The sequence below is a fragment of the Amblyraja radiata genome, chromosome 19 (assembly GCF_010909765.2).
Source record: "Amblyraja radiata isolate CabotCenter1 chromosome 19, sAmbRad1.1.pri, whole genome shotgun sequence".
NCBI lineage: Eukaryota > Metazoa > Chordata > Chondrichthyes > Rajiformes > Rajidae > Amblyraja > Amblyraja radiata.
In genome coordinates, this window is record NC_045974.1 from 1,240,399 (window position 1) to 1,261,086 (window position 20,688).

Here is a 20,688-nt window from a genome sequence, read left to right on the forward strand (position 1 = left end):
ACCCTTGAACTCATATCTGCGAACCTTCTTAGTCATAGAGCGATACAGTGTGGAAACAGGCCCTTCAGTCCAACATACCCACACCGGCCAACATGTCCCAGCTACACTAGTCCCACCTGTCTGCATTTGGTCCATATCCCTCCCAAACCTGTCCTATCCATGTACTTGTCTAACTGTTTCTTAATCATTGGGATAGTTCCTGCCTCAACTACCTCCTCTGGCAGCTTGTTCCATACACCCACCACCCTTTGTGTGAAAATGTTACCCCACGGATTCCGATTAAATCTTTTCCCCTTCACCTTAAACCTATGTCCTCTGGTCGTCTAATCACCTACTCTGGGCAAGAGACTCTGTGCATCTACCCGATCTATTCCTCTCATGATTTTATACATCTCTATAAGATTACCCCCTCATCCTCCTGCTCTCCAAGGAATAGAGTCCCAGCCTACTTAACCTCTCCCCATAACTCAGATCCTCTAGTCCTGGCAACATCCTCGCAAATATTCTCTGTACCCTTTCCCGCTTGACAACATCTTTCCGAGGACTTACTTAAACTGTCATTCTCAGTTAGTAGATCAATTAAACAGTTCGATACCTTAATTAGCATAGTGATTTATCTAGGCACGCCAAGTAATATTCACATTTACATAACGTATTTTGGCAATTTCTAAACACTTTTTTAATTCTTCACTTTTAATCCTGAGAAATGGGTCAATTTGATAACGGTAAAAGTGTCCACATCAATACATACAAACTGTAGTTCGCGATTCCCATGTGCAAAATAGATTAAAACTAGCTGCAGGCACCTAGCAATCAATTAAAAAAAAACAGAAACATTCCCCACTTATCAACATGTAAACAAGGAAATGTGAGCAAATAGACATATGCATGCATAACTGCACAGAACCATGAACAATATGATTTTTATCTTGAGTAGTAAGACTAGGAACATCTAGTGCAGTTGTTTCACTGAAATTGCAGATGGGGTTTAATCCGAGCAAGGGGTAATGTGTTGCACTTTGGGAGGTTGAATGTAAGGAAGAAATATACAGATAATAGTCAGACCCTCAACAGCATTGATGTACAGAGGGATCTTGGGGTCCAAGTGCATTTCTCCCTGAATGTGGCAACACAAGTAAATAGAGTGGAAAATAAGGCATATGGTTTGTTTGCCTTGAATGGTTGGAACATTGAGTTTAAGAGGCAGGAAGTTACAATGCAGCTTTATAAAACTTAGGTTAGCAGTAACAGGATCGGTCCGAGTCAGCATGGATTTACGAAAGGGAAATCGTGCTCGACTAATCTTATGGAATCTTTTGAGGATGTATCTAGGAAAATGGACAAGGGAGAGTCAGTGGACGTAGGGTATCTGGACTTTCAGAAAGCATTTGATAAGGTCCCACATAGGAGATTAGTGGGAAAATTAGGGCACATGGTATTGGGGGTAGAGTGCTGACATGGATCGAAAATTGGTTGGCAAACAGGAAACAAAGAGTAGGGATTAACGGGTCCCTTTCAGAATGGCAGGCAGTGACTAGTGGTGTACCGCAAGGCTCGGTGCTGGGACCGCAGCTATTTACAATATACATCAATGATTTGGATGAAGGGATTCAAAGTAACATTAGCAAATTTGCAGATGACACAAAGCTGGGTGGCAGTGTGACGAGGATGCTATGAGAATGCAGGGTGACTTGGACAGGTTGGGGGAGTGGGCAGATGCATCATGGCAGATGACGTTTAATGTGGATAAATGTGAGGTTATCCACTTTGGTAGCAAAAACAGGAAGGCAGATTATTATCTAAATGGCGTCAAGTTGGGAAAAGGGGAAGTAAAACGGGATCTGGGGGGGTCCTTGTTCATCAGTCTATGAAAGTAAGCATGCAGGTACAGCAGGCAGTGAAGAAAGCGAATGGCATGTTGGCCTTTATAACAAGTGGAGTCAAGTATAGGAGCAAATAGGTCCTTCTGCAGTTGTACAGAGCCCTAGTGAGACCACACCTGGAGTATTGTGTGCAGTTTCCCCTAATTTGAGGAAGGACATTCTTGCTATTGAGGGAGTGCAGCGTAGGTTTACAAGGTTAATTCCCGGGATGATGGGACTGTCATATGCGGAGAGAATGGAACAGCTGGGCTTGTACACTCTGGAGTTTAGAAGGTTGAGAGGGGATCTTATTGAAATATATAAGATTGTTAAGGGTTTGGACATGCTAGAGGCAGGAAACATGTTCCCGATGTTGGCGGAGTCCAGAACCAGGGTCACAGTTTACGAATAAGGGGTCAGCCATTCAGAACAGAGACGAGGAAACACTTTTTCTCACAGAGAGTGGTGAATCTATGGAATTCTCTGCCTCGGAGGACGGTGGAGGCCAGTTCTCTGGATACTTTCAAGAGAGAACTAGATAGGGCTCTTAAAGGTAGCGGAGTCAGAGGATATGGGGAGAAGGTAGGAACGGGGTAATGATTGGAGATGATCAGCCATGATCACATTGAATGGCGGTGCTGGCTCGAAGGGCCGAATGGCCTACTCCTGCACCTATTGTCTATTGTTAGGCCGCATTTGGAGAATTAAGTGAAGTTGGTTACTGGGGGAAGGATGTGGAGCCTTTGGAGAGGGTGCAGCGAGATTTACCTGGATTGGAGGGTATTAGCTACATGTGGAGGTTGGACACACTTGAGATTATTTTGCACTGCAGCATCTAACATTGAGGAGACCTGGTAAAGTATATAAAATTAGGAGAGGCATAGATAGGGTAGGCAGACATAACCTTTTTCAGAGGGGGAAAATGTCTAAGACGTGAGGCCATAGCTTTAAGGTCAGAGGGAGGAAGTTTAAAAGGGACATGTGAGGCGATGGGTGCCTAGATCATGTTGCCAATGGTGGTAGTGGAGGCAGATACGATAGTGGTGTTTAAGAGGCTTTTAGATACAGAAATGGATATGCAGGGAATGAGGGAACATGGATCACGTGTTGGCAAAGGAGATTAGTTTAACTTGGCATCATGTTCGACACAGACATTGTGGGCCAAAACTGCCTGTTCCAGTGCTGTATTGTTCTATAAGATAACACAAGCTATATTTTAACACTAATTACATACATCTGACAGATTGCCCACTTTAAATCTAATGAACCCTTCTTTCACATTTCATATATATTTTACCAAGAAAGTTACTCAGCTTCCCATTTTCCAAGAAAGAAAGAAATTCACATTCTATTTGAAACAGATTTCCAAATCAGAGTTAATGGATCAATAGGTTTTATTTACCTGCAGTAAATGCTGCCCAAGGAATGGCTGGGGAGACTGACTGTGTTCCCGTTTCACCATCTTCAAAGTTCTCTGCTGCCTGAGCATTTATTTTGTTTAAAAAAGCAGAGTTTAATTTGGCAGTACTAACTTATTTCCTAAATATATTTAATAAAAGAATGAATAGTCATCAGAATTTGTGAAGAATAAAAAGGCAAATCCAAATGAAAGATGAGAAAGTGTTGGTTGAAGCAAGCTTGGGGCCGACTTGGAACCTATTTTATAAAAATGTCCATCTGAATAGTGTTGGGCATAGAAATGTTCTGAAGTCATATCTTGATGGGATGTTTCATCCTTGAACAGAGTTGCTCATTAGTCATTATGAAACAAACCTTCTACCCTTCCAACCGCAAGAGAAAGTATAGCTTCCAACCCAACCTCCAAGCAGCTTCTCAGAACAGATCTTAGTATCCCAAGAAATGAACATTCAACAATGCAAAAAGCACTGAGAGGTACTTTAGTCTTGCACTTTAATGGTTACATTTTCATGCCACACTATTTTTAACACATATATTCAAAGCTTGAGGCCGTGCAGAATAGAAATAGTACCTGGTAGTTTAATTGCGAAATGTTGCATTGAGCCATGAAAGCCAATAAGACTACAGTTAGTCTGTGGTCTGTACATTGTTAATAGGTGTAAGCTGAGTTGGCCTTGACAATTAACCAGCTTCTTAGAATGGAGAGGAAAAGAAGAAACATCTGCAAAGTCCCCAGTCCATGAAGCACTTCTGAAAAGCTAATGCTTCCATCGACTAGATTTATTTATTTTACATTCCAATAGTAAATGATAAAGTTTAATCTGAGCATATTATTCAAATGCAAGGTACAACTATACAAGGAGACTATGGACTCTAGGATAAAACTCAAGAACAATTTATTCATGCTCACAAAAGCCATCAGTCTTGTTTTGAGCTTTCAGTAAATAAATTAAATGCACAGTGAATGCCAGAAAGTTGAACCTGATTGGTCAGGTGCTGGTACTGTTTCAGCAAGCTCTGTGAAAAGCTCTGTTCCAAGTCCAAGTTCCAACAAGGGCCTCTACAATGCACATGAGGGGTTGATGAAAAAGCTACTTTTCTTGTAAATATGCTGTATATTTTGGCATATTCTCCTTTTCTCCTTGAAACCAAGTTTAGAATCCAGACAAATCTAAACGAATGAAGGGTTCTTCTCTCTAGAAATTAAATTTGGACATTTTCAGCTAATTACAATTATGTATGAGCCACACTAAAATTGTCTAAAAACTAGAGATTTAACCTGGTAGTTAATATTTGCAAACAAGAAACAAAAGATTCCAGAACAAGACACAAGAGAATGGGATTGTAATGATGTCATTGTATCAGAGGAAGAAAGATTTTAACAATGCTCTTTTTGAACTGCTGCACACTAATGCCAACAGCATTCAATAAAAGAGAAATGGTTTTCATTCCCCAGGGTCCTTTGATAAGCAAAGAAAAGTAGTTCACATCAAGACCAGCTAAGAAGCACATCATATAGTATCAGGAACATTCTTACATATAAGAAACATGATAAAAAAACATTTGTTTGTCTTTATAAGCACTCCCTAAGAAATTACCATTCACCTGGTCCTGGATACAGCCAAAGAGGTCCTTTCTAGCAAATGTGAAAGCAATTCTGTGTACCAGTTTCTTCTGAGAACTGCAGTCAGACTGCCAAAATCATATTTAAATCTTCATGGCCTTAAGCTAGTTGAGATTTTTATTCCCATCTGTCCGAATTGAATTTAAAACACAATTCCAAAACCAAATCACAGTACTCTACCACAATGTACCACCCATTATTAAAGGTACACTCCCAATGCCGAACCAAAGAAAAAGGTTCAATATAGAACTGCATATTTTAACACGTACCTCAAATCCTCCGAATTCATCATCGTCCATCCTTCACCTTGCACCTACAGTAATCAAAACATCACGTTTACAATAATATTTACAATAATGCCACAAAAAACTAAATGGTGGCGTAGCAGTACAGGTGCTCCGGTTTCCTCCCACACTCTAAAGACGTACAGGTTTGTAGGTTAATTAGCTTGGTATAATCGCAAATTATCCCTAGTGTGTGTAGTATAATGTTAGTGTGCGGGGATCGCTAGTTGGCACGGACTCAGTGGGCCGAAGGGCCTGTGTCCGTGCTGTATCTCTAAACTAAACAAACTATGAGAAGGCATTGTGTTTTGTAAAGACATGACAATGCATTTCTCTAATGTACTCAAAGATTTTGGCCTTATTTCACAGTGGCAATGGTCAAATTGATTTGGTTTATTACAGTATCATAAACTTTTTTTTTCTTATAAGCGATGCCAGTTAAAAATATTAATTAAAATGTTCAATCCCCCATGCCTCATTGACAATGTTTCATTTGTTTTGAACTGATTGTGGCACTGAAATTTATTTAACTTGAACAAGTACTCAACTGTTTGGTTTCATCCACTATCAAATTAATCAACCCACAAGGATAATCAGAGCTAATTAAACCATTAAAAAGTTATTTTGAATTTTCTAAATGTTTCCAAAAAGAAATTCTGGTTATGCTCTTTTTTCAAATGCACTAATCCAAACATTAGAACAGAAATATGAACAAGTAAACAGCTCATGAGAGGAAACAAGAAGAAAATCTGCACCTCAATAATAATTGAGAAATTCCATAGTACTGAATCTTTTACCAGGAATGCCTCGAGGATAATCGCTGGAGTTTTTCTTGATGCCTCCACTACAAAGCACTGGGTGCAGCAATGGTGAGGGGTCCTTCTTATTCATCCTATCTGTTCACAAATTAAAATCACCAGCCCATTCTACACAACTTAAGTTGCTTCATCAATGAACCTCCCCCCATCATAAATTGAGATGTGAGGAGATCCCACTGATGACCGCACAATGTTCAACCACTTTCCCATCTACTCAAAGAACACGCAGCACGTAAAAACCACATCACACAAACCCAGCAAGCAGCGAGCCGTGACACTCATAAAGTCAGAAAGGATAGGAGCAGAATTTGGCCATTCGCCCATCGTCTACTGTGCCATTCAATGATGGCTGATCTATCTCTCCCTCCTAACCCAATTCTCCTGCCTTCTCCCCATTACCCCTGACACCCATACAAATCAAGAATCTCTCTATCTCTGCCTTAAAAATATCCATTTACTTGGTCTCCACAACCTACTGTGGCAACAAATTCCACAGATTCACCACCCTCTGACTAAAGAAATTCCTCCTTATCTCCTTCTTAAAGGAACAACCTTTAATTCTGAGGCTGTGACCTCTGGTCCTAGACTCTCCCACTAATGGAAACATCCTCTCCACGTCCACTGGGCAATGTTTAAGGACTCGGCAACAGACCTGATGAATTTGCCACAGCTGTTACAAACTTCATAAGGAAATGTGTGGAGGACTGTGTTCCTACAAAAACCTTCCGAGTGTTTCCTAACCAGAAGCCTTGGATGAATCAGGAGATTCTTTTCACCCAGAGAGTTGTGAGTCTGTGGAATTCTCTGCCTCAGAAGGCGGTGGAGGCCGGTTCTCAGGAAACTTTCAAGAGAGAGCTAGATGGGGCTCTTGAAGATAGCGGAGTCAGGGGATATGGGGAGAAGGCAGGAACGGGGTACTAATTTGGGATGATCAGCCATGATCACAATGAATAGCAGTGCTGGCTTGAAGGGCCGAATGGCCTCCTCCAGCACCTATTTTCTATGTTTCTATCACATTGAATGGCGGTGCTGGCTTGAAGGGCCGTATGGCCTACTCCTGCACCTATTGTCTATCCACATTCTTCTGAAGACTCTTACTCAACACATCAAAAACACACGAACTCATTATTGATCTCAGACGTAAGGCACAACCCAAGACCCCCCTACTCATCTCAGGCGAACCCATATCCACCACTGACTCATTCAAATTTCTTGGCACTCACATAAGCAATAACCTCAAATAGAAAATCAATTCAAATCACATCTATAAAAAAAGCCAACCAAAGACTCTTCTTCCTCCGCCAGCTCAAGAAGTTTAGAGTAAGGAAACACCTCCTAATCCGATTCTACACAGCCATCATCCAAAGCATGCTCACTTCATCAATTACAGTCTGGTTCAGCAGATTAGACACTCACTCACGTAATAAATTACAGCGCATAGTTAACAAAGCATCCAAAATCATCAGCACTCCCCTTCCATCAATAGAATCACTCCATCACAAACGGTCCGTGTCAAGGGTGAAGAAAATCATCTCTGATCCCTCCCACCCAGCTCACCACATCTTCCACCTGCTGCCATCAGGAAGGCGCTACAGCTCACTGCCCGCCAAGACATCTCGATTTAAAAACAGTTCTTACCCACACGCAATACGAATTCTGAACACACTATGACAACAGCACATATCCTCCCCATGCATGTACTGTATACTGTATGATGTTGTGTTTTATGTTATGTTTGACGGGAATCAGCCTACCTTGTAACATCCTGTACTGAACCTGAATTCCACCACCTTGACTGTGTGGTCATTAAATAATCTAATCTAATCTAATCTAAGACCAGATCCCTGGCATTCCGGTCTGGTGACGCAGAGGTCTATAAGAAGTCCAAATATGACCATGGCAAGGCCATAAAAAAAACCCAAAAGGGACTTCCGCTCAAAGCTGGAGGAAGTTCAGTGACGACACCACCGTTGTGAGATCGACCGATTGACCAAATGGTGCCAGCACAACAACCTGACTCTCAATATCAGTAAAACCAAGGAACTGATTGTGGACTTTGGAAGTGGAAGGATGAGGACCCCAAATCATGTTTATATCAATGGTGGAGGGAGTCAAAAACTTCAAATTCCTGGGCGTGCATATTTCCGAAGATCTTTCCTGGACCCAGAACACTGATGCAATTATAAGAAAAGCACATCAGCGCCTCTACTTCCTGAGAAGACTACGGAGATTCAGTATGTCAAAGAGGATTCTCTTGAACTTCTATAGGTGTACAGTAGAGAGCATATTGACTGGTTGCATCATTGTCTGGTTCAGCAACTTGTATGTCTGGGAGCGCGAAACACTGTAAAAAGTTGTAAACACTGCCCAGTCCATCACCCGCTCTGACCTCCCCACAATCGAAGGGATTTATCGGAGTCGCTGCCTCAAAAAGGCAGCCAGCATCAGAGACCCACACCACCCTGGCCTCACACACATTTCACCACTGCCATCGGGAAGGAGGTACAGGAACCTGAAACCTCCAGATTCATGAACATCTTCTTCCCTACAGCCATCGGGCTATTAACACTACAACCTCATATAGGCTCTGAACTACAATAGGCTATTATTATTATTGTTACACTGTTCTGTTTGTTTTTTTGAGTATGTGCGTATGTGTATATATATATATAAATATATATATATATATATAATGTGTGTGTGTGTGTGTGTGTGTGTGTTTGTGTGTGTGTGTGTGTGTGTGTGTGTGTGTGTGTGTGTGTGTGTGTGTGTGTGTGTGTGTGTGTGTGTGTGTGTGTATATGGGTACGTTGTGAGTATGTGTATATCTACACACTGAGCTTTTCTTTTTTCTCTCGCGTTTGTCATATCATACTATGTTTGCATATTCTGTTGTGCTGCAGCAAGTAAGAATTTCATCGTTCGATCTGGGACATATGACAATAAAACACTCTTGACTCTACCCAAGCCTTTCACTATTCGATAAGTTTCAATGAGGTCCCCCCCTCATCCTTCTAAACGCCAGCGAGTACAAGCCCAGTGCCGTCAAACGCTGATCATATGCTAACTCATACATCCCTGGGATCATTCTAGTAAACCTTCTCTGGATCTTCAGAGTCAGCACATCCTCCCTCAGATATGGGGCCCAAAAGTGCTTACAATACTCCGTGGGGCCTGACCAGTACCTTCTAGAGCCTCAGCATTACATCCCTGTTTTTGTATTCTAGTTTTCTTGGAAATAAATGCTATCATTGCACTTGCCTTCCTTGCTACCGATTCATAAGGTCATAAGGAATTCGACCCATCAAGTCTACTCTGCCATTCAATCATGGCTGATCTATCTCTCTCCTAACCTCATTCTCCTGCATTCTCCCCATCTCTGACACATGAATTAATCAAGAATCTATCTATCTCTGCCTTAAAAATATCAATTGACGGCATCTACAGCCTTCTGTGGCAAAGAATTCCACAGATTCACCAACCTTTGACTAAAAAAAATTCTCCTCAACTCCTTCCTAAAAGAACACCCTTTAATTCTGAGCCTATGACCTCTAGTTCTACACTCTCCCACTATTGGAAACATCCCCCCCACATCCATTCAACTTCTAATTGACTTTTTGGGATTCCTGCACCAGCACTTCCAAGTCCCTTTGCACCTCTGATTTCTGGATTTTCTCCCCAGTTAGAAAATAGTCTATATTCCCATTGAGCTGCGGGGCCGGGACAATCCCAGCGAGCAGGTCCAACTCGACTGCCGCAGTCGAATGACAGAGGAGGACTTGCTGCACAGTGCGCCGCAGCCTATGAAGAAGCCGGTGCAGAGCGAGTGGTTAAAGTCCCAGCGGTGGGGCGGATCTCCAGGGTAGAATCAGCACCACCGCGGATGAGGTCAGGTCAGAGCCTCGAGCTCGGTATAAGTATCATCACAATCATCATCATCATCATACAGACATTGGGCATCCTGCAGATACCTTATAACATCTATAAAGAATGTGAAATACTACCTACTTGCCTAGAGAACTGCAGCCCCAACATCATCCAAGACGAAAGAGATCATTAATGGATGTTCCATCACAACTCCAACCATTCATTCCCACAACTACCAACGCATTGAAGACTTCATTCAGTGTTAATATACAGAGGGACCTCAGAGTGCAAGTTCAGAGCTCCCTAAAAATGACAACACAGGTAGAAAGGGCAGTGAAAAGGGCATTTGACATGCTTGCCTCCATCGGCCGACACACTAAGTATAAGAGTAGGGATATCATGTTGCAGCTGTACAAAGCGTTGGTCAGGCTCGGAGTTCAGGTTGTCACACTTCAAGGAGGATGTGGTAGCATAAGAAATGGTGCAGAAGAGATTCACCAGGATGTTACCTGGAATAGTGGGCTTAATTTACAAGGGGATATGGGAAAAGTTCTAGGAGCAGAATTAGGTCATTTGACCCATCAAGTCTACTCTGCCATTCAATCATGGCTGATCTATCTTTCCCTCTCAACCCCATTTTCCAGCCTTCTCCCCATAACCCCTGACAACTTTACTAATCAAGAATCTATCAATCTCCGCCTTAAAAATAAGGGATAGACTGTGTTTATTCTCACTGGAACGTGGGAGATGAGGGTTGACCTTAACACTGTTTTATAAAGTTGTGAAATGTGTAGGTACTGTTTTTCTTCATGTTGTGGAGTCCAATACTGAAGGCCACATCTTTAAGTTGAGAAATTTAAAGGAGATCAGAGGAGAATATTTTTCACACAGAGGGTGGTTGCTCTATGGGCAAACCGCCAAAGGAAATGGTACAGGCAAACTGAGTAACAGCAACTACGAACTGCCTTGATTGCACTAGGGATTATGAGTCTGATGAAGGGTTTCGGCCCGAAACATTGCCTATCTCCTTCGCTCCATAGATGCTGCTGCACCCGCTGAGTTTCTCCAGCATTTTTGTGTACCTAGGGATTATGGACTTTGTTTTTGCACTATATTGATTTTTAAAATTTACTGAAATACTTTCTATTGTTTATTATGGTATCTACTGAACACCGTGTTTATATACCTAAGGCAGACACAAAAAGCTGGAGTAACTCAGCGGATCAGGCAATATCTCTGGAGAAAAGGAATAGGTAACGTTTCGGATCAAGACACTTCTTCAGACCTTAGAACTTAAGACTTCTACTTCCTTAGAAGGCTTAGGAAGTTTGGCAAGTCCACCACAACTTTCACCAACTTCTACAGATGCACCGTAGAAAGCAGTTTATCAGGATGCATCACAGTTTGGTTTGGGAACTGCTCCATCCAAGACTGCAAGAAATTGCAGCGAATTGTGGACACAGCCCAGACCATCACACAAACTAACCTCCCTTTTATTGACTCCATTTATTCCTCACGCTGCCTCGGCAAGGCCAACAGCATAATCAAGGACGGGTCGCACCCAGGCCACTCCCTCTTCCCTCCTCTCCCATCAGGCAAAAGATAAAGAAGTGTGAAAACGCACACCTCCATATTCAGGGACAGTTTCTTCCCAGCTGTTAACAGGCAGCCGAGTCATCCTACCACAACCAGAGAGCAGTCTTGAACTACTATCGATCTCATTGGTGACCCTCGTACTATCCTTTTCGGACTTTGCTAGCTTTACCTTGCACTAAACGTTATTTCCTTACCATGTATCTATACACTGTAAATGGCCTGATTGTAATCATGTATTGTCTTTCAGCTGACTGGATAGCATGCAAAAGCTTTTCACTGTACATCGGTACACGTGACAATAAACTAAACTGATTAAACGGAGATTAATGTCTTATTGCAAATTAATGCCGAATCATAGCGCAACCCTTTGCTTCTGGATTCAAAGGCATTGTAAATCAGTCCTCCAGAAAATACAGTGAATTGTAGTTAGAAGTGAAATGTTCAATTACTTTGTTATTTCTAATACTCAATGAGATGAAGTTGGACAAGCTTCGATTGTTTTCTCTGGAGCGTCAGAGACCGAGGGGAGACTTGATGAAAGTATAAAAAAATTTAGAGTCTGAAGCGTGCGCATGTGCGGGGCCTCGGGCCGGCAAGGCCTGCAGAATCAGCGATAATTTCCAGGCGCTTTGAAGATGTGTATTACAGAAATGAGTTGCTTAAAGCTTAAATAAAGTTTAAGTAAATTAGAAATTTTAATTTGCATCACAACAGAGGCATAGTTAAGCTACACAGTTCGGAACTTTTAAGGGCAGTGGAACTACCAAAGACTAGAAGGCATAGATTTAAGATGAGAGAGGCAAAGTTTAGATGTGTGGAGCACATTTAGGGAGGGATATGGATCACGTGCAGGCAGAGTTTAGGTCACCTTCGCATCATTTTCAGCATGGACATTGTGACCTCAAGGACTTGTTCCTTTGCTGTACTGTTCTATGTTCTTGGCATATTGATAGAAAAACATAAGCAGAACATTCAACAGCCCATCATATTACTCAGTAGACAGGAACTGTAGAATGATCTGTCTGAAGAAGTGTCTCAACCCGAAACATCACCCATTCCTTCTCTCCAGAGATGCTGCTGTAGTCCCGCTGAGTTACTCCAACATTTTGTGTCTACCCAGGAACTGCAAATACTGGTTTACAAAAAAAGACACAAAATGCTGGAGTAACCCAACACATCAGGCTAAAAAAGGGTCCCGACCCAAAAAGTCACCTACACATGTTCACCAGAGATGCTACCTGACCCCCTGAATTACTCTAGCATTGTGCATCTTTTCAGCATGTTAGTCATGTTTACTGTCTTGACATTAGAGGACACCAGACACTGAGGGCCAAAGATAGACACAAAAAGCTGGAGTAACTCAGCGGGACAGGCAGCATCTCTGGAGAGAAGGAATGGGTGACTTTTCAGGTCGAGACCCTTCTTCAGACTTAACACTGGGTCTCACACTCCAAAGCAAAGACCATTATTTACCTAACGTTATCTACCTACCCATTATCTACCTACCCATTATCTACCTACCCATACTGCGCTCCCACCCCTCCCTACTGGATGGAGGCTGACAGCTGCTTAGACCCTCAGGCAGTGACTGGCCCAGGATGGCAGGGGTTCTGACTGTCCCAGCCTCACCTGTTCTGTCCTGGCCTCACCTGTGCTGCCCTCTGTCCCCGCCTCACCTGTGCTGCCCTCTGTCCCCGCCTCACTTGTTCTGTCCCCGGCCTCACCTGCACTGTCCCGGCCTCACCTGCACTGTCCCGGCCTCACTTGCACTGCCCACTGTCCCCGCCTCACCAGCACTGTCCCACTGTCCTGGCCTCACCTGCACTGTCCCGGCCTCACTTGCACTGCCCACTGTCCCCGCCTCACCTGCACTGTCCCACTGTCCCGGCCTCACCTGCACTGTCCCACTGTCCCGGCCTCACCTGCACTGTCCCACCCTCACCTGCACTGTCCCGGCCTCACCTGCACTGTCCCGGCCTCACCTGCACTGTCCCACTGTCCCGTCCTCACCTGTGCTGCCCACTGTCCTGGCCTCACCTGCACTGTCCCACTGTCCCACCCTCACCTGCGCTGCCCACTGTCCCGGCCTCACCTGCACTGTCCCACTGTCCCACCCGCGCTGTCCCGCGCTGTCCCACTGTCCCGGCCTCACCTGCGCTGTCCCACTGTCCCGGCCTCACCTGCACTGTCCCACTGTCCCACCCTCACCTGCGCTGCCCACTGTCCCGGCCTCACCTGCACTGTCCACTGTCCCACTGTCCCGGCTTCACCTGCGCTGCCCACTGTCCCGGCCTCACCTGTGCTGCCCACTGTCCCGGCCTCACCTGTGCTGCCCACTGTCCCGGCCTCACCTGTGCTGCCCACTGTCCCGGCCTCACCTGTGCTGCCCACTGTCCCACTGTCCCGGCCTCACCTGTGCTGTCCCACTGTCCCGGCCTCACCTGCACTGTCCACTGTCCCACTGTCCCGGCCTCACCTGCGCTGTCCCACTGTCCCGGCCTCACCTGTGCTGCCCACTGTCCCACTGTCCCGGCCTCACCTGTGCTGCCCACTGTCCCGGCCTCACCTGTGCTGCCCACTGTCCCACTGTCCCGGCCTCACCTGCGCTGTCCCACTGTCCCGGCCTCACCTGCACTGTCCACTGTCCCACTGTCCCGGCTTCACCTGCGCTGCCCACTGTCCCGGCCTCACCTGTGCTGCCCACTGTCCCGGCCTCACCTGCACTGTCCACTGTCCCACTGTCCCGGCCTCACCTGCACTGTCCCACTGTCCCGGCCTCACCTGCACTGCCCACTGTCCCACTGTCCCACCCTCACCTGCACTGTCCCACTGTCCCGGCCTCACCTGCACTGTCCCACTGTCCCGGCCTCACCTGCACTGCCCACTGTCCCGGCCTCACCTGCACTGCCCACTGTCCCGGCCTCACCTGCACTGCACCACTGTCCCACCCGCGCTGTCCCACTGTCCCGGCCTCACCTGCACTGTCCCACTGTCCCGGCCTCACCTGCACTGTCCCAGCCTCACCTGCGCTGCCCACTGTCCCCGCCTCACTTGCACTGTCCCCACTGTCCCACTGTCCCGGCCTCACCTGCACTGTCCCGGCCTCACCTGCACTGTCCCGGCCTCACCTGCACTGTCCCGGCTTCACCTGCACTGTCCCGGCCTCACCTCCACTGTCCCGGCCTCACCTCCACTGTCCCACTGTCCCCACTGTCCCGGCTTCACCTGCACTGTCCCGGCCTCACCTCCACTGTCCCACTGTCCCCACTGTCCCGGCCTCACCTCCACTGTCCCACTGTCCCCACTGTCCCGGCCTCACCTCCACTGTCCCACTGTCCCCACTGTCCCGGCTTCACCTGCACTGTCCCGGCCTCACCTCCACTGTCCCACTGTCCCCACTGTCCCCGCCTCACTTGCACTGTCCCCACTGTCCCCACTGTCCCACTGTCCCGGCCTCACCTGCGCTGTCCCCACTGTCCCACTGTCCCCGCCTCACCTGTACTGTCCCCACTGTCCCCACTGTCCCCACTGTCCCCACTGTCCCCGCCTCACCTGTACTGTCCCCACTGTCCCCACTGTCCCCCCTGTCCCCCCTGTCCCCACTGTCCCCCTGTCCCACTGTCCCCACTGTCCCACTGTCCCACTGTCCCACTGTCCCCGCCTCACCTGTACTGTCCCCACTGTCCCCACTGTCCCACTGTCCCCACTGTCCCCACTGTCCCACTGTCCCACTGTCCCACTGTCCCCGCCTCACCTGTACTGTCCCCACTGTCCCCACTGTCCCACTGTCCCCACTGTCCCCACTGTCCCACTGTCCCACTGTCCCACTGTCCCCACTGTCCCACTGTCCCCACTGTCCCACTGTCCCACTGTCCCACTGTCCCCGCCTCACCTGTACTGTCCCCACTGTCCCCACTGTCCCCACTGTCCCACTGTCCCCACTGTCCCCACTGTCCCGGCCTCACCTGTACTGTCCCCACTGTCCCCACTGTCCCACTGTCCCCGCCTCACCTGTACTGTCCCCACTGTCCCCACTGTCCCCACTGTCCCCACTGTCCCGGCCTCACCTGCACTGTCCACTGTCCCCACTGTCCCCACTGTCCCGGCCTCACCTGCACTGCCCACTGTCCCCACTGTCCCCACTGTCCCCACTGTCCCACTGTCCCCGCCTCACCTGTACTGTCCCCACTGTCCCCACTGTCCCCACTGTCCCCACTGTCCCCGCCTCACCTGTACTGTCCCCACTGTCCCCACTGTCCCACTGTCCCCACTGTCCCACTGTCCCACTGTCCCCGCCTCACCTGTACTGTCCCCACTGTCCCCACTGTCCCCACTGACCCCACTGTCCCCACTGTCCCCGCCTCACCTGTGCTCCCCACTGTCCCCACTGTCCCCACTGTCCCCACTGTCCCCACCTCACCTGTACTGTCCCCACTGTCCCACTGTCCCAGCCTCACCTGTACTGTCCCCACTGTCCCCACTGTCCCACTGTCCCCACTGACCCCACTGACCCCACTGTCCCCACTGACCCCACTGTCCCCACTGTCCCACTGTCCCCACTGTCCCCACTGACCCCACTGACCCCACTGTCCCCACTGTCCCCACTGTCCCCACCTCACCTGTACTGTCCCCACTGTCCCCACTGTCCCACTGTCCCCACTGTCCCCACTGACCCCACTGACCCCACTGTCCCCACTGTCCCCACTGTCCCCACTGTCCCCACTGTCCCGGCCTCACCTGTACTGTCCCCACTGTCCCCACTGTCCCCACTGTCCCCACTGTCCCCACTGTCCCGGCCTCACCTGTACTGTCCCCACTGACCCCACTGACCCCACTGTCCCCGCTGTCCCCGCTGTCCCCGCTGTCCCCACTGTCCCCACTGTCCCCGCCTCACCTGTGCTCCCCACTGTCCCCACTGTCCCCACTGCCCCCACTGTCCCCACTGTCCCCACTGTCCCCGCTGTCCCCACTGTCCCCACTGTCCCACTGTCCCCGCCTCACCTGTACTGTCCCCACTGTCCCCGCCTCACCTGTACTGTCCCCACTGTCCCCACTGTCCCCACTGTCCCCACTGTCCCCACTGTCCCACTGTCCCCGCCTCACCTGTACTGTCCCCACTGTCCCCACCCTCACCTGCACTGTCCCCACTGTCCCCACTGTCCCCACTGTCCCCACTGTCCCCACTGTCCCACTGTCCCCGCCTCACCTGTACTGTCCCCACTGTCCCCACCCTCACCTGCACTGTCCCCACTGTCCCCACTGTCCCCACTGTCCCCACTGTCCCACTGTCCCCGCCTCACCTGTACTGTCCCCACTGTCCCCGCCTCACCTGTGCTGCCCACTGTCCCCACTGTCCCCACTGACCCCACTGTCCCCGCTGTCCCCGCTGTCCCCGCTGTCCCCACTGTCCCCACTGTCCCCGCCTCACCTGTGCTCCCCACTGTCCCCACTGTCCCCACTGTCCCCACTGCCCCCACTGTCCCCACTGTCCCCGCTGTCCCCACTGTCCCCACTGTCCCACTGTCCCCGCCTCACCTGTACTGTCCCCACTGTCCCCGCCTCACCTGTACTGTCCCCACTGTCCCCACTGTCCCCACTGTCCCCGCTGTCCCCACTGTCCCCACTGTCCCCACTGTCCCCGCTGTCCCCACTGTCCCCACTGTCCCCACTGTCCCACTGTCCCCGCCTCACCTGTACTGTCCCCACTGTCCCCACCCTCACCTGCACTGTCCCCACTGTCCCACTGTCCCCGCCTCACCTGTACTGTCCCCACTGTCCCCGCCTCACCTGTGCTGCCCACTGTCCCCACTGTCCCCGCTGACCCCGCTGTCCCCGCTGTCCCCGCTGTCCCCGCTGTCCCCACTGTCCCCGCTGTCCCCGCTGTCCCCGCTGTCCCCGCTGTCCCCACTGTCCCCACTGACCCCACTGACCCCACTGTCCCACTGTCCCCACTGTCCCCACTGTCCCCACTGTCCCCACTGACCCCACTGTCCCACTGTCCCCACTGTCCCCGCCTCACCTGTGCTGCCCACTGTCCCCACTGTCCCCACTGTCCCCGCTGTCCCCGCTGTCCCCACTGTCCCACTGTCCCCACTGTCCCACTGTCCCCACTGTCCCCACTGTCCCCACTGTCCCCGCCTCACCTGTGCTGCCCACTGTCCCCACTGTCCCCACTGTCCCCACTGTCCCCACTGACCCCACTGTCCCACTGTCCCCACTGTCCCCACTGTCCCCGCCTCACCTGTGCTGCCCACTGTCCCCGCTGTCCCCGCTGTCCCCGCTGTCCCCGCTGTCCCCACTGTCCCCACTGTCCCCACTGTCCCCACTGACCCCACTGTCCCCACTGACCCCACTGTCCCCACTGTCCCCACTGTCCCCGCCTCACCTGTACTGTCCCCACTGTCCCCACTGTCCCCACTGTCCCCACTGTCCCCACTGACCCCACTGACCCCACTGTCCCGGCCTCGCCTGTGCTGCCCACTGTCCCCACTGTCCCCACTGTCCCCACTGTCCCCACTGTCCCCACTGACCCCACTGTCCCCACTGTCCCCACTGTCCCCACTGTCCCCGCCTCACCTGCGCCGAGCGGCCGATCGACAACAACCTGCGCTCGAGCCACTTGCCGGTCCGCGCATGCGCTCGCCCTCCCGCACTCGGCCCGCCCTCTGACCCGGAAGTGCACGCTGTCCTCGGCACCCTGTGGTAAAACACAACGGTGAGGAAACTAACGCTAGAATTCACCGTAAACACAAGGTTCTCCAGTTGCTGCTCCACAAAACAAGGCACAAGGTTCTGGAGTAACTGGGGGTCGGGCAGCAGCTCTGGGGGAGATAGTTTGACGACGGTTCGGGTCGGGACACTTCCTCAATGCCCCCCCATCCCCATCATTGTCATCCCTTCTTTCTTCAGCCTGAATGTAAATGTTTTCAAGAGAGAGTTAGATTTAGCTCTTAGCTAAGGGAATCAAGGGATATGGGGAGAAGGCAGGAACGGGGTACTGATTGTAGATGATCAGCCATTATCACATTGAATGGCGGTGCTGGCTCGAAGGGCTGAATGGCCTACTCCTACACCTATGTTCTATGTCCCATATTATCATCCCTTAAGCCTAAAGTTAAATGTCCTGCATTGTCATCCGTTCTGCAGCCAAAGGCATATGGCATATTGGTCGGGCATTGAGTGTAAGAGTCAGGAAGTGATGTTGTATCTTTATAAAAGTTTGGTTAGGTTGTGTTTGGGGGAGTATTTTGTGCTGTTCTGGTCACCCCAATACAGAAATAATGTGGAGACGGGTCGGTGTACAGAAGAGGTTATCCAGAATCCTGTGAGGATTAGAGAGTATTAGCTTTAAGGAGAGGTTGGACAAACTTGGATTGATTTTACCGGAGTGTCAGATGCTGAAGGGAGACCTGATAGAAATATATAGATAGAGTAGACAATCAGAACCTTTTTTTTTCAGGGTGGATTCTCAATAATTAGAGGGCCATAAAGATCATAGAGAGAATGTTTAAAAGAGATGTGCGAGGCAGGATTTTTTCCACAAACAGAGATGGATACCTTGAGCACGCTGCCAGCAGTAGTAATGGAAGCTGATACGATAGTGGCATTTAAGAGGCTTTTAGATAGGCATATGGATATGCAGGGTATAATGGATATGGATCATGTGCAGCCTTAGGGGATTAGTTTAATTTGACATCCTGTTTGGCATGGACATTGTTAGGTGAAAGGCCCGATCCAGTGCTGAACTGGTACATGTTCTCTGTTAAACAACAAAATCTGGTGATACCTGCACTATAATAATTTTTTTGAGCAAAATCAATGGATTTTTGAAAGTTAAGGATTTAAAATGATATGGAGCCAAACCAAGTAGATGTAGGAATTAAAAAGCAGATCACATTGATCTGTGACATTGATATTGTGGCAAAATAGTCTCAAGGGCTAAATAGTGTGCTCCTGTTTCCATGTCCCATTTGTTAAAAGTTTTTATTCTATTCAGATTACCTTTCCTATAAGATACAATAATCCAATTTGGGTCATCATTTCTCTCATTTTGGCTATTGGTGGGACATCCTATGAAAATCCCTGTTCTTTGGATGGAATTTTGGCAGGACAAGATCTGTGATACCTGAAGAGAAAATGCAATTGAGCAGAGGAGTTTTAATTTGCTCTACAGTAATAGTTATTTTAAGTTTTAATTTAAACTGCACATGTTAATGATGCTTAATTTCTCCTCCTTCCCAGCAAAATATCATTTGTTTAATTGATAGATCAAAGCTGCCAACATGTCAAGGGACAGCTGATTAAATTCAGGATCAGTGATGGTGTCATGATGGAAAACAATTATTCTACAAAAAATTCAATCAAAAAACAAAACTTGCGAAGGATGTTGTTACTGAGAAACAGGAATGATTTTTCAAAAATGAAAACTTACAAAGTAAAGACATGTTTATAAACAATTCTTAATCTTTGGGGTGAAATATGACAGTAAATCAGCATGTCATTTGCACATTAATCAATGAAAACAAAAATCTAGTGGGGTGTAATATGTGATAATAATTCTCTATCGGGTTTGACATTACTACTAATGTTGAATTTCACCCTCTTTCTTCCATGATCAATGGTGACCTGATTTGCCCGGTTACTTTGGGCATCCAACATACTAGAAAATTCAGGTCCACACTAGAAGCAAATTACATTTCAAATTACTATTAGCAGAACTATTTGTCCAAAGTTACCCCTAAGGTGATATTTGTATTACACTAAATTAGCTTTTCCCTCATCCTAGAGCAACTTAGGCCTTATGGTTGGCAAACCTCACTGACGATTGGTTGTGCAACCTTGCAGAAAATAAGCTTCATATAACTTTTTAAAAGAATCATTGAATGGTACATTCTTGTGCTTGACAGAGCATGTGTTTATAACTTTTTTTAATCAAGGTGGTTGTTAGTTATTTTACAGAAACAATTTAAATGCAATATTAAAGAAGAATTATGCAGAATGGTAATAAAATTAATGCTTTCTTTATGTTTCAATATCATTCTTTGACATTAAATTAATCTTTCTGCCATGGACTTAATAGTAGGAACTAATTGTATCATCAAATAACAATTTCATTAAAAATCCTTCATCAAGTTTATTATTTAATATACAAATAAAATGCTGGGATGTGGGGCAACATCGTTTAAAAGAACCAACATAGGTATGACAGGCTAAAAGGAT

The 20,688-nt window shown here is 47.9% G+C and overlaps 1 protein-coding gene and 1 long non-coding RNA gene across 12 annotated transcripts in view; one reads left to right on the forward strand and one right to left on the reverse strand.

Annotated features, from left to right (window-relative positions):
* Positions 1 to 18,126, reverse strand: part of ccdc91 (coiled-coil domain containing 91) — an 89,598-nt gene extending 71,472 nt beyond the window's left edge. For 2 of the 11 annotated variants that reach the window (XM_033037412.1, XM_033037403.1), the window contains exons 1-3: positions 18,046 to 18,126; positions 5,175 to 5,218; positions 3,265 to 3,343 (exon numbers count right to left, since the gene is read on the reverse strand). In XM_033037412.1, coding sequence (XP_032893303.1) covers positions 3,265 to 3,343; positions 5,175 to 5,204 — 109 coding nt within the window. In that variant the 5' untranslated portion in view covers positions 5,205 to 5,218; positions 18,046 to 18,126. Of the gene's footprint in view, positions 1 to 3,264; positions 3,344 to 5,174; positions 5,224 to 13,193; positions 13,234 to 14,445; positions 14,469 to 14,557; positions 14,638 to 14,825; positions 14,846 to 14,928; positions 14,941 to 17,190; positions 17,203 to 18,045 lie in introns of those variants that run through there. The other 9 variants (XM_033037405.1, XM_033037404.1, XM_033037408.1 and 6 more) reach the window with 9 other exon arrangements.
* Positions 18,127 to 18,129: 3 nt separating this feature from the next.
* On the forward strand, positions 18,130 to 20,457 carry LOC116983655. The gene is made up of 2 exons (XR_004414776.1): positions 18,130 to 18,385; positions 19,737 to 20,457. It is a non-coding gene; the product is annotated as an uncharacterized LOC116983655 (long non-coding RNA).
* Positions 20,458 to 20,688: the final 231 nt, after the last annotated feature.